This window comes from Momordica charantia (genome assembly GCF_013281855.1).
Source record: "Momordica charantia cultivar OHB3-1 chromosome 10 unlocalized genomic scaffold, Mcharantia_2.0 BLBB01000010.1, whole genome shotgun sequence".
In the NCBI taxonomy this organism is placed as follows: Eukaryota; Viridiplantae; Streptophyta; class Magnoliopsida; order Cucurbitales; family Cucurbitaceae; genus Momordica; species Momordica charantia.
In genome coordinates, this window is record NW_028275158.1 from 21,079,649 (window position 1) to 21,093,565 (window position 13,917).

A 13,917-nucleotide genomic window follows, 5' to 3' on the forward strand; every position below is an offset into this window, starting at 1 on the left:
GATTGGGAATGTGGAACGGAGATGGGAAGAACGTATTCCCGTTCCCGTCCCCATTTAGGCGGTAAGAAAAAGATTTTCTTCATTTTCGTTCTTTGGAGAATCTAAATGGGAATTATCCGTCCTATTTAAGTTGGTTCCAGTAGAGACGAAACTCAACGGTTAAAATGGGCTATAAAGCAAACTATTTTGAGTAATTAAGAAACGTAACCCTAATTTGTAATCACACCTCTCTATCTCTCTTTGTTGAAATATGTGATTTGACCTTTTCAACCTTATGCATCATTTAATTTAACTACTTCTCAACTCTTGGAGGACTCAAATTCTATGCTTTCATTTCTAAATGCACTTTCAACATGATTTGGTCCAATCTATACTTTAATTTAAAGTTTTTATATATTTGGTTAGTGATGATTTGGTCCAATCTACTCTCTATCTCTCTTTGTTTGAGATTTTTGTTAATATATATGTTTTATGTTAAATTAATGTTAAAGTTGTCAAGAGTGAGATCAGGGTGTGCCACGTGCGTGGTCTCCTCTCCCAATGAAAGATTCGTGTTCGGGCCCTTGCTCAGACATGTTAAAGATGAGGAAAGATTGGTCAAATCTCCTCGACCCCCTATGTTGAGTTGGGATTCGCCATTATCTTGTAACGTAGATACAGCTAGCGAACTATATATTGGTTACTAATGATATATATATGACTACCAAGTATGGAATGCCACAATGATAGTCGCAACCCTTCCTAAGATTCCCCTCTAAAAGGCGGAGTCTATTCTTTACAAAGATATGCAAAGTCTACCTCTACGCAATTTAATTAAGTTCAATTCGATACCAGTTTGGACTAAGTTGTAACTTGAACTTCAAAATTGGTCAAACATCACATTAGTGTAAGGTTCTATTTACAAGTAGTTAGCTCGGCTAATTTTTTGCACCATGATGTGTCACCTGTCCAATATCAACGAAAGTTACGAGTTTTTTGTCCTTAAGTCTGATACTTTCTCCAATTTAGTCTTTAAAATTCAATTGAGTTCTTAATTTTTACCACAGTGTTAATTCTAATAATTCTCTATTACTAGTATTATTATTTAAATTTTATGGACTAAATTGACACAAATACGAAAGTTCATGAACTAAATAATTTAAACTTAAAATAATTATTTTAATATATAAGGTAAAAGAATGAAAAGATAAAATTAATTACTATCACAATCATCATAATAGGTATTATGAAAAAATGATAAAAATATTTTCTAAAAAAAAGTTAAAATAAAATAAAAATTAAGAAACTGGTGATCTTTTCAGTACTATGGCCAACAAAGGGCCAAAACTGCGAATATCTTAAACTTTAGGTTAAAAATGTCAAATTTTGAAATTATGATCTAGATATTATCTTACTCAAATTAATGTATAATTATTTTAAATTTTAAATTATTGATTCAATTATTATTTTGGTCGATGTATTCTGTCCAATTTTTAAGCTTTAATTTTAGTTCTTCAATCCTTAAAAAAAAAAAAAAATAGTTCTTCAATTTTGTTAAACTTTCAATTCAAATAGTTTTCTTTCCAACTTAAGTTTAGCACGAAATTTTTTTTGTTATACACTTTTTTTTCTGCCAATCATAATATAGATCAATGGATTAAAGCACGTATATATGTCCGATCAGAATATGGTGAGTTCGAATTCCTGCTCCCTTCGAAAAGCAGGAAGTTGTTTTCTTTTTTTTTTTTTTAGGAATTTAATAGGTTGTTAAAATAACTATAATTCAAAATTGAACTGTCAAAACTTAAAATAAAGAAAATATAAATATGGACAACTAAAGTGAGGTTTGAAATTTAAAAAAAAAAAAGAATGTGAAGTTTGAAAATTTTAATTAGAAATCAAAATGAAAACACAGAGACAATAATGTAAACGAGAGACAAAATTACATTTAGTCCTAAATTCAAATTTCAATAACTAAAATCAATACTTGGAAGAAAAAAAAAATATTTTTCATTGAAGAAAAGTCTTTTTGTTTTTTTTTTAAATAATAATAGGAAAAAAAAAGTGACATGGTCAAATTCCAATTTCTATATTTACGACTCAAAATGAAGATTTATAAGATTTTTGTGGCCAAATTTTATTATTTTTCTATCTAATCTTATAACAAATATTCGAGATTTGGAATAAATCAAATCATTCTGTCCCATAAAAGTTTGAATATTGGAATCAATCGCATTAAAATTTGTATTGTAATTTTCTCTGGTTTGATTTTTATCCAATTTTTACCAGAAATTTTGAAAATTTATCAAATTAGAAGACTATTTAAAAGTAAAATTAAAACACCATAAATACGTCAAAATATAATTTAAACCTAAATTTTAGATGATAAATTATTTATTCATTAATTATAACATAACTCAAATATAAAATCCTATCGGGTAATTTATGGCAATTCCAAGATCTATATTATATAAGATTAAATTCAAATTTACCACAATTCAAGAAATATTTGTTTATCTTATTTAACATGGAATACTCGTGTAGCTTTGAATATATATAAATATAAAAAATAAAATGAAGTACTTGTGCATAGAAATTCTTCTTTTCATCACAAATAGCAGTAAAAAATACTTATAAATAGCAAAAAATAAATACAGGCCAGTTAATAATTATTATGATTACATTATTTTTTTTTAGTTATTTAGGCTATATAATCATATTGCTTTTTATTTTCTATTTTTAAAAATAATTCTTATCTTTTCACTACTTCTTTAGTGTATTTTTAAATTTTAAAAAATATATTTTGAACTCTTAGCGGAATTTCGAAGATAACTACAAGTATTTAATTTAATTTTTTCTTTAGCTTTTAAAATTGGATTAGATTTTGAAAACGGTAAAAAAAAAAGCATATACAAAATAAGGAAATAAAAGAGTTAAAGTAGTGTTTACAAGTTCAATTATTTTAAAATAGAAAATAATAAAAATGGTTATGAAATGGAACCTTTTTTAGTATAACATTAGGGAGTGGGTACAGAACTCATGACCTCTTGGTTTGATATATCTGTCCGACATTATCAAATGGAACTTAGTGATTTTTATATTTTGGTTATAATTTAATTAGATGGGCACTTGCATAACGGGAAAATAATTACAATTAATTACAAATATAAAAACATCTTTTAGTACAACAAGTGGGAATGAGAATTTGAATTCACGATCTTTTGGATGCTTTAACCGATTGAACTATCATCAGATTCACATAAAAACAACATTTTAGATTTGTCAGTATAGCTAAAAATGAAATAATAATAAAAATTTTAGCCCAAACATATTCATAAAAAAAGACTAAATTAGTCTTGAAAGGTCTATTAATCTATAAGGTAGAGACGTTTATTACTAATATAGTCGGTCAATGATATAGTTTATTCTGTATATAGATGATAAATGTCTATTAACGATATAGTCTATTAACGGCCACTCGTACAAATATCACTGTACATGCAAAATTCTTTTTTAAAATTAGCTTATTTGTAAAATCATAACTATGTTGCTAGTTGCTATATTAACTATATTAAAATATAGGATCTAGCAATGTGAATTTCAATTAATTATATAAATAAATGATTATCAATTTATCACACAAAAATATAAATACATTGAGTACTATTATCAAAGTCAACTTATATTTATAATTACATTTATGAAATTACAGATTTATAAATATTGAATATTTTTATTAGTATACTAAAAGACCATATCTTTTAAGTCCCATTTATAATATTATATCTGTGATTTAGTCCGTCTCTGTGCAAAAGTAAATAATAAGAATTCAAGTTAATTAGTTTTTGCGTATCCCAACTCATTTGTCTCCACGGTATTTATAAGAGATGGGGAAAGGAATCGTTGGGAAATATGGCTCCCTATTTGAATAAACGGTTCTAGAAGTAGGAAACGTGCTTAGTAGGGAAACGGTTAGCCTGCCACGTGGGTAACAGTGAAATCATTTGGTTTAATACCAGTTCGGTTGTGGTCCGAATTGGTTCCCTTTACTCTTACTGGATTTAAAATAGCAAGGTATCTTAAGATTTAAAGGTTAAACAATACCAAACACCAATAGAAGTTGGATGGGTTTAGGTATTTGATTACTTCTAATTTGTCTTATTATACTAAATAACCTTATAATATAATTAATTAAATATGCAGCTCATTTTCTTTATAATTAAAAATTGTAACATTAAAAATGATAGCTCTGCTCAGCATCATTTTTTTAAGGGGAGAAATTAAGATTTACAATTTTTTATATGATAAGTGCTATCAATTAAAAATGAAATTTTTAATGTGTTAAGTTGATTTTATTTTATAATATATGATAGTGAGATCACTATATGTTTTGTTAAGTATTAAAGTTGAGTTTTTCCTTCCATGATTAAAATGAGATTTACTTCGCAATAAAAATATATATTTGATGGTCCTTAATTTTTTAGAAAGAAATTTCAATATTTGATGTATTTTTATTCATTTTTAGAATTATCACTTTTACCTTTAATGTGTTGATATATCTCATGTCTAAATAAGTATTAAAATTTGTTAATATATAAAATAAGTTATTATTTTATTAGTAGATTTGGACATATAGATATATCACATGAACAATTTTCTTAACATACTTTAACAATTTTTTCGACTGAGCAAAATCAATACATTAAATCTTTAAAGGTAAAATTGATAAGATTTAAGAACTTAGTTAAAAAGCTCATAATTTCAAGAAGTTAAAGAAGAAAATAAATAATTTTGTACATATTTAGAACATTTTTTATATTTTGTCACATTTAGTTCAGTACCCTAATACAAGAGTGCACAAGTTTGGAAAGAGAAATGGAGCCCTAGAGTCAATTAAGAGCCGTTCGACTCATAGAATAGTGAAGTAATATATCCATACGAACTCCGACCCTCAATAGCTCGAATACAAAATCAACATTATTTCATCCTTGTCAAGTATTATCACCAATACAATAAAATGCATTTCAAGTGATTAAGCAGGAACATGATTCGAACGACAATTGTCAAATACCGAATTTTATACTCGCGACCCTCTCCAGGATTGCGTTTAGTGCAAGACCTCATGCACATAGAACAATAAAACAATATATCTCATATACCTCCAACCCTCAACAGCTTGAATACAAAATCAAACCAACATCGTTCCGTCATTGTTAAGTATCACCGATACAAGAAAATGCATCTCATGCAACCCTTTCTACCTCATATACATAGAACAATGAACAATGAAATAATGTACGTGGAATCAAATAAACAATTTCACCCATATTAACCAAAAAGTCGGCTTCGAATTTTCATCTTTACGTGGAGCTCAACAAAATCCCCAAATCCCCGCGTTTGTAAAAAGGAAGTTTGAATTCAAAATTAACGCGATTTAGGGCTCTTACACATTTCCACACTCAGTTGCGTGTCCTCTCTGTTAGATTTACCGTTTGACGAATCGAAGAAAAAAAATGGGGTGCGTTCAAATTTCAGTCCTCCTACAGTTCACAAATCAACAAACCCACCGCGTTAATCTGACGTTGTGATGACTCTAAAGCTCATTGATGACGCAGTTGAAAGTTCTTCTCTTCGGTCTTTGCCGCTGTGGAATTTCTGGTAATTACTTCTGTCCCTTTCTTCCCTTTTCCTTTACATACACGACACTTTTCATCGTTGTTGTTGTTATTGTTATTTAATCTTCACTTTTCTTTCCCACAATCTTTTGTTCACGATGGGTTTTTTCGTCTCTACCAAATCTTTCTCGATTTCTATTCCACTTATTCGCGTTTAAGTGGCTGTTCTCTCGCTTTTCGCCTCGATTCCATCTGGGTTTTCATTGTTTGTTCACACCCTGTTGCTGAATCGTCTGTTGGGTTTCTGTGTTTTGCCTTGAATTTTATATAATTGCCTTCTTTCCCCTGCTTTGGGTTATGGGTTTGTGGTTTTTTCACTTGGGGTTCTAACGCTTTCGTGGAAATTCACCGGGTTTGCGTTGTTTTCTCCAAGTTCCTTTGAATTTTCTTGTTTCCCCAATGAACAACATCTTTCTTCCTTTGTGACTTTCTTGCTTCTGACCGTAAGAATTGGCTTCTGTGGAGGCGGTTCCTCGTGATTTTTTCTTTTCTTTCTTTCTTCTGAGCTTTGAAAGATGAGGTGTTTTTTTAATCCAAAGGGCAAATCCAAGGCTAAAGGGATATCCAAATCTGCTCCAGAGTTGAACCAAGGAGAAAAATCAGACAAATCGGCCAAGGGAAATGGTTTCAGACCATCGAATTCGTTGCCTTCACGGAGTATTCCTGAATTGTACAAAGAGAAGGAGCAAAATTTGAGGGTATTTTCTCTTCAAGAGCTCAGTGATGCAACAAATGGCTTCAACAGGATGTTGAAGATTGGGGAGGGCGGTTTTGGGTCTGTGTATAGAGGAAGAGTTAAGCCCACAACTCCCGATGCTGATCCTCTTGTGGTCGCCATTAAAAAACTCAACCAGCATAGCTTGCAGGTACTGCCTTCTTTCCTGACCTCTCTCTCTCTCTCTCTCTCTCTCTCTCTCTCTCTCTCTCTCTCTCTCTCTCTCACACACACACACACACACATCATTCTAAATTCCCTGGATTCATTTCCTTGTCTGGATGCTTTGGATGGACCTGAGGATTTAATATTTTAAAAGCAATGTCATTGATCATATAACAATGTTTATCAATATTCTATCATCTGCCTGTGTATAAAATATTCTCTAAGCAACATATTACTCTAAATAATGAAAGCCAGCTGACTTTCTCTTTCATCTCATGTCAGATTCACTCCTGGATTTTTTGCTAGTCTCTGTCTGGTTGATATTTATCTAGTATATATGGGTGTCATTTTAGTGTCTCTTCATATATTTGTATTGTTTATGTGCGTTTATGAGCCGTATTCTTTAGAATATTTGAATGTCCTTCTTGAGTCAAGGGACATTGTGAAATCAATCGAAAACAAGTCAAGAATTTACCATACTAACAGATTCTGTTTTAAAACATTAAAGTTTTGTTCTAAAAGGTGAGTAGATTGTTTCTAAACAACATGATTTGAACTTTGCAGTGTTCGTTTGTGTAGTAGTGTTTCTTACAGTTTATTTTTTCTGTTGTGTAGGGTCATAAAGAATGGCTTGCAGAAGTTCAATTTCTCAGTGTAGTTAGTCATCCGAATCTAGTTCAACTTCTGGGTTATGCTACTGAAAATGGCGAGAGAGGGATCCAAAGACTGTTAGTCTATGAGTTCCTTCCCAACAGGAGCTTGGAACACCATCTTTTCCAAAGAGTGTCGCCGACTCTCCCATGGAAGCAAAGATTAGAGATTATCATTGGTGCAGCTCTGGGCTTGGCATATTTACATGGAGGATTAGAAGCCCAGGTACAATTTACTTGCATCAGTTTATGTTAGTTAATCGTATCGTGTTTTTCAATTTTCAAATGATTTTGAAACTTTAAATCATAATAATTTTTGGTGCATTTTTTTTGCTAGCTTACTTCTTTAGGCTGTGTTGGAACTGAAGTTCTTGTAGGTGTAGAAATTTTTTAGGGGATGTAGTTTTGATCAGTGAAAAACAGAACCAAATCCTTGTAACTCATCATTGTGTTTCATTTGCAATGTGCGGTTCAAATTATGAACATCTCATTGCAATTATGATCCACATTCAGATTGAATTGGACAAATTCTTTAGAGTCCTAGAAAATGGATTTTAACTCTTTTGTTTAGAGAATTTAGGGCTTGTTTGAGAATGTTTTTATTTTTTGGTTTTTTGTTGTGAAAAGTTATGCTGGTTCACGAAAATTTTCTTCGTTTTGCAATTGACATATGAAAATGTTTTTAAAATTCTAAACTAAAATGTAGGATTCAATATTGTTTTTGAAATTTGGCTATGATTTCAAAATGACTTCTTAAAAGGTGAAAAATTCTAAACATAGAAATAGTAAGTAAACTATCTTAATTTTTTAGAATGGATAACTAAAAACAAAGCATCGTTGTCTAACGGAGCCTTAGAAATTGTAATTTAGGTGCCATTTGTTCTAGTTTCATTTTTCTTAGAAACCATTCTATTTCCTACCAAAAAATAAAGTTACAAAAGAGGAAGACTTGATCTAGCCTCTAAGGGGAAGCTCAGTTGGCAAGGACTTGGATCTCTTGGTCATACTAGTTTAGAGGTCTCAAGTTCAAACCTTCTGGTGAACTTAATACCAAAAAGTCTTGATGTCTCTCGAGTTCGAGCCTTGGGGTGGGTGTGGGTGCCTTTGGGTATAGGGGAACAAAGCTCGGACTCCTTCGTTGTCATGTGGGGGGAAGGCAAGATCTCTCTCGAAGTCACGAAGCTTACAGAAAAGTAAATAAATGAACACCCAATTGAATAAAGAAAGGCTATAATGTTGACAGTCAGAGGTTTGAATCCCCGCCCCCGTTGTACCTAAAAAAGGCTAATAATAATAAAAATCTTCTGAAAGGACACGCCAAGTAGAAGTAGAAATGCTATGAGATTCAAACAATAACTTACACTTCTAGACTTATCTTCAAATATTCTTCTATGTATTTCCACCTAAGTTCGCAAAAGGGGATCCTATCAATTTATTCTGATTCAAGATAATAAGCTCGTGAAATTGTCTTACTTCTTGAGAGCACTTTGATTCTCAAGTGCATTGGTCCAAAGAACTTTAGCCTTTCATCTGAACCTATGTCCATACTGTAGAGATACCAAATTCTGCTTGCTGTCTTTGTGGAAACACCATTTTTCATAGGTTTGTTGTGCTAACTCTTCTTTCAACTCTTTGGTGGAGAACTGAATCCTACTCGAGTGTTGAATATAATTAATTCCCGCAGTTAATTTTGCTCCTTTACTGATGTTGTCGTTGTCTGTTTATTTCTCTGTGCAATTCTATCATGTAATTTGTTGACATCATTTTTGGTCGTGCATTTTCTAGGTGATATATCGGGATTTTAAATCGTCGAATGTGCTTTTGGATGAGAACTTCAAGCCTAAACTCTCAGACTTTGGCCTTGCTAGAGAAGGCCCGTCCGGCGATCATACGCACGTTTCTACAGCAGTACGTAGGGTAGCCTTCCCGTGTTAAATTTAGTTGCTTGTCATTTCTACATTACGTGGCCCATATAGTTATATCATCATGACGGGGTGCAAACTAGATGTCTCAGTCCTTGCACTTGCCTTCTAGATGCTTAGGTTGCACCTATATTGTTATAATTGCATCTCAAATGACCGTTTTTTCTATCAGGTGGTTGGAACACATGGATATGCTGCTCCAGAGTATGTCGAAACAGGTCGTCTCACAAGCCAGTGCGATGTATGGAGTTTCGGTGTGGTTCTGTATGAACTTCTCACAGGCAGACGAGCACTGGATAGAAACCGCCCTGGGGCAGAGCAGAAGCTTCTACCTTGGGTGAGGCAGTTTCCAGTTGACAGCAGTATGTTCACCATGTTAATCGATCCTCGACTCCGAAACCAGTATTCCTTGCCTTCTGCCCGGGAAGTCGCAAAGTTGGCAGACCGGTGCCTGAACAAGAATGCAAAGAGTCGACCAACGATGACAGAAGTAGTTGAAAGTTTGCAGAAAGCACTGCAAATATCGGAAGAGAAAACAGGCTCTCAAAGTAGTCAGAAACAGTCTCCATCAAAACTTGTTGATCAAAAACGTGTCAGAGTTGGAAGAAAAGGAAAGGCCTGATCTCCTAAATTCCTTCACTTGGTTACTGACTGAGATATATATACATTCTTCAGGATCAAGTATGAAAAGTTTTGAACTTCTGCCACTCAAAAAAATTCATCTTTTTTAGCACAAAGTCTTGGAAATATTTGATCATGTGAATCTTGTTCAATTCACTGAGGAGCTGTACAATTTTTTTTCCTTCAAATTTTCTATTTGTTTACTCTGTGCTTGGATTCAAGAACAGATTCTTTGAAGGTGTAGTAAATCTGTTCTGAGTAGAAAGTGCGAGAAAGAGGAGAAATGCAACAATGTTTTTATGTGGTTTCGTCCACTGAGCTATGCTCAAATTATTTATCTTTAATCAAAAGTTAGTAAAAATATGATCAAAATAAACTTACACAATAAAGAACTTCATTTATGTTGTGACGGTTTGACTATTTTCTCCCTAATTAATACAAATAAGGTGGAATTCGAATTCGCGACCTTTTGGTTAAAGATACGTGTTTTAGCAATTTGAGATATACTTGATTATAATTAAACTATCATTGATGATAGAAGGATTATTCACTTTAGTTTGTATGAATCTCGATCAAATTTTTGACTCAGAACTTAATAGTTACAGTTAATTAATAGTACAAATGTTGAATCATTACAAATAAACGTATAGAACTTAATAGTTACAGTTAATTAATAGTACAAATGTTGAATCATTACAAATAAACGTATGAGGATAAAAATCATTCTAAGAGTTTTTATCGTAAATTTATAACTTTTCTATACTCTTTTTCTTTTCTCCTTCTCATCTTGTAACTATAACACACTACCATATGTATGTTCTTGTTTCCATTTCTACGCCATGGCAACTTCCTTGATTTTCTTCTCCTTGATGAACCGAACATGAAGATCACTGCCACTGCTGTCAGATTCCGAAAGTCTCGAGCTCCGACCGCCCTCCGACATGCTCTTTACGAACTCGACCAAGTTTCTCCAATTGTGGGGTTCAAAAAGGTTCTTGTTCATCCTCAAGTAAGTGAATGCAGCCAATCCATTCCCAGATTCTGATCTACTTGTGGCTAAAATTTGGTGATATGCTCCTCCATCATACCTCTCCAAAGCATTCTCACCAGCAAGTTCAGTTTTAGTATCCTTTGTAACCATCTTCACTTGTGCAACCAATCCTTCTGGTGAGCAATTTCCATGGCTAGGCTGCTGTCCATCTTTCATCTCCATACAAGTGAAGTTGAACACAGCTCCATGTTTAGCCAGCATCTTTGCGATAGGCGAGTAACCATCTCGGTGTCGGGTGTTGTAGTACCCGGCGGTTAACTCCGCAGCATGGGATTGAGTCTGGTAATGCCAGTGAATCCCAGCTACTTTTGCTGATAGTTTTGCACCAGTTCCTTGGAAAATTCCTTTTGCAGCTGCTAGGATCATGTCGCCGTGCTGCAGTAGCTTTCCCGAGTACCATTCAAGGAAGAACTTTCCGTATTCTGACTTCCATGTTCCGTCCCTTTTGAAGAAGCCTGTATCTTCAGGGAACTGGTTGTACTGACCTGAATCATGTGGTCCATTGCTTCCCCACTCCCTTTTTCCTGCAGCCTCTGCTGCTGCTTCAAGGGAAGCTCTCATGTACTGTTATCAGGATCATAACTGGATTTTTAGCCGATAAATTCGACATTGAAACAAGAAAAAAGAAGTCTATCTAGTCTAGAATTTGAGTACCTTGTCATAACACTGGAATTCTCCAATTCCAGGAAATCTCCAAGTCCCATTGCTCTCTGGATAAGATGGATATCTGAGTTCCCCACATGGACCAGCCCCAACTTGAATTTCCTGCAATCCCACACATCAAATCCATCCCATCTATGTCACTCTAACTTCAATGATCGAATTGTCGGGGACGGTTAAGACGACGAAGGATTAAGAGAACTAAATGAATTGTAGATACATACCACTATAACTTCTCCCAAGTAGTCTCTGAATCGGTCTCGAAAGCTCCTCATGTAATCGGCGTAAACTTGGATCGGTGTTCTTCCTTTGAGAACAGGTAATGAATCACACCCCAATGAGATGTATTCAGGATTCCTCCTGCCTGATCTGTCAGTGTAAACGAGATCCGGGTTTTTGCTTATTTCTTCAAGCACCCATGGAGGTAAAGGAATGCTGAAACATCAAAACAGAGAAGAATACTAACTGAGTTTCATGAAAACAATGATGAAAATTGCAAAAGTTTGATTGAATTTTCTTACCTGCAAGAATCTCCAACATTCCCTCCACACTGATGAAAAGACATAACTACTTGCAGCTTCAAGCCATGCTTTTGAACCATCTGCACAAGCTCAGCATAGCCTTCCCAGTTGTATTTCAAAGGGCCATCTTTCTCCACCAATCCCCACCAAGCATCCACCATAACTCCTTCCACTCCTGCACTCTTCAACGCCATTAAACTCGCGTTCATCGCTCGCGCTTTGTTCAGACTCCCTCCAACACTCACCGTATCGAGCGGAAGCATAACAAAGACAGGAACTCTCAAGTTATTTTTGTGGTGATTCCAAGATGAAGAGTGAAGTTTCTCCAACTTTTCACTCCCTCTTTCTGTATGAGTATCATGTATCGAGCTTCTTATTCGAAAGCGGATATTGCTAGGTAGCTTCACTTGCTTAAAGGAGATTATGCCTGGAAGTGGAACATCTTCAAGAAGAGGAGCCTTAATGCTCTTGGTGTCTTTCAGATTGATGAAAGAAGTTGAGGATCGTAATGTCAAAGGCATATTTTTTGTTCAAAATGAAGAGAGGAGGAATAGAAATGGATGAAGATGATGCATATTTATGAACAAAGATTCCCAAAAAAGTTTAGGACACTTTTCAGCTTTGAAGGAGACAACAAAGCTGGTGGGCTCAGATTCATAAGGAAAAAGTACATAAAATCAAAACTAGTTGGCTTTACCTTTTCAAAGTCGTTTTCTAGATTACGCATTTTTTTTACTTCAATTTTCTCTGAGTTTAAAACTCAAAATCCCAAAATTTTCATTTGCCAAATTCCAATCTTAAACATTACTATTGATGCGAGGCACAGATTATTTGGATGGACTCTAATGTGCGCAAATGAGTTACCTACGAACAGTACGAACAGAACCTTGCACCAGTATGGTGTTCAGCCATGTAAACTCTAAAGTTTAAGTTATACTTAGTTTTAGCTGGTGTCGAGGTGAGCTTTAAGTTGAATGCAAAGAGATTGTGTACCTTTGAGAAGGTGAGGCTCCACATTTTATAGGGGAGCGTTGGGAAACATAATTTTACGATTACTGCTTATGTACTTGTCATTCAACAAATTTTTCATCGGCAGTCAGAAGATCCTCTACAAGCGTAATTAATGTTCCTTCAGCTGTTTAATGGATTTCCTGCCAATCAAAATCTTTTTCAGGTCAGAGCAAAGCCGAGCTCCGCGCTTTAGCACGTTGGCTTATTCTCGCTCTTCTTTAACGTGGCCGAATTGAGGCCCAAACATGTGTGGTACGACAAGAGAGCCATGTGTGTGATTTGATTTTCACTCCTAACAGTTACCAATACGCATCCGTCATTGCAATCATATCTCCATGAGGAAAGCCAAACCATTCAAAATAACAAAACCAAGTCCATAAAATGTTCTACATTTTCATTAATTTACATCTCTACAAGCTCTCAAAAGGATATATAAAGCAAATCTCTTCCAGATTCTCGACAAAATAGCTGCAAAATCTGATGACTGAGAGAGAAAATATCTTCAAGTGCTAAAATTTTTCTGATATTTTGTTGGGATCACCAATACCCTTTAACTTTTTAGCTTCTCGCTCTAATTTTAAGTGATTCTAGTAGCTCTAGAAAAACTATCTTCAATGACTAAATTCTTAAGAAATCAGAGATGTAGATGACTAAAATATCTCTCTTTTTGCTTCCCTTTTCTGTTATTTTTTTCCCTTTTGGTTGACCAAGAAAAAAAGAGCCAAAAGAGCAAGTGAATGCCTTCTCTATCTCTCTCTTCCTAAAGTTGAACTATATCTCTTCCTCTGTTATGTAATTTTACTTGGCCAAAACCATGTGAAGCCCCACAAAGAAAGTGATTTGTGGACTATGTTTGTTTCTTCACATTGTATATTATGTGGATGGAAAAAAACTTATGGAATATAGAAATTTTATTGGTGTTGGTTGCATTAGGATAAGAGAGACTG

At 34.0% G+C, this 13,917-nt stretch overlaps 2 protein-coding genes across 3 annotated transcripts; one reads left to right on the forward strand and one right to left on the reverse strand.

The window, feature by feature from the left end:
* The first annotated feature begins 5,714 nt into the window (after nt 1–5,714).
* On the forward strand, nt 5,715–10,027 carry LOC111022648 (putative serine/threonine-protein kinase PBL19). Of its 2 annotated transcripts, none has more exons than XM_022299831.2 (4): nt 5,715–6,520; nt 7,150–7,410; nt 8,970–9,101; nt 9,279–10,027. In XM_022299831.2, exons 1-4 carry the CDS (start codon nt 6,170–6,172, stop codon nt 9,726–9,728), a joined length of 1,194 nt encoding a protein of 397 aa, XP_022155523.1. In that variant the 5' UTR covers nt 5,715–6,169; the 3' UTR covers nt 9,729–10,027. The 2 variants fall into 2 exon arrangements, with proteins under 2 accessions (XP_022155523.1, XP_022155524.1); XM_022299832.2 differs by having other exon boundaries at nt 5,717–6,520; nt 8,970–9,092.
* Nucleotides 10,028–10,372: 345 nt separating this feature from the next.
* On the reverse strand, nt 10,373–12,533 carry CT-BMY (chloroplast beta-amylase). The gene is made up of 4 exons (XM_022299804.2): nt 11,960–12,533; nt 11,663–11,873; nt 11,433–11,543; nt 10,373–11,342 (listed from the first exon to the last, which is right to left on the reverse strand). The coding sequence occupies exons 1-4, from the start codon at nt 12,478–12,480 to the stop codon at nt 10,560–10,562; spliced, it is 1,626 nt and encodes a 541-aa protein (XP_022155496.1). The 5' UTR covers nt 12,481–12,533; the 3' UTR covers nt 10,373–10,559.
* Nucleotides 12,534–13,917: the final 1,384 nt, after the last annotated feature.

Bases quoted from the DNA above. Each gene is read 5' to 3' on its own strand.
- LOC111022648 (XM_022299831.2), top strand. From the start codon at position 6,170: ATGAGGTGTTTTTTTAATCCAAAGGGCAAATCCAAGGCTAAAGGGATA. The intron at 6,521-7,149 runs GTACTGCCTTCT...TCTGTTGTGTAG, and splicing joins TCAACCAGCATAGCTTGCAG to GGTCATAAAGAATGGCTTGC. The intron at 7,411-8,969 runs GTACAATTTACT...TGCATTTTCTAG, and splicing joins ATGGAGGATTAGAAGCCCAG to GTGATATATCGGGATTTTAA.
- CT-BMY (XM_022299804.2), bottom strand. From the start codon at position 12,480: ATGCCTTTGACATTACGATCCTCAACTTCTTTCATCAATCTGAAAGAC. The intron at 11,544-11,662 runs GTATGTATCTAC...GTGGGATTGCAG, and splicing joins ACTTGGGAGAAGTTATAGTG to GAAATTCAAGTTGGGGCTGG. The intron at 11,343-11,432 runs GTACTCAAATTC...TCCTGATAACAG, and splicing joins AATTCCAGTGTTATGACAAG to TACATGAGAGCTTCCCTTGA.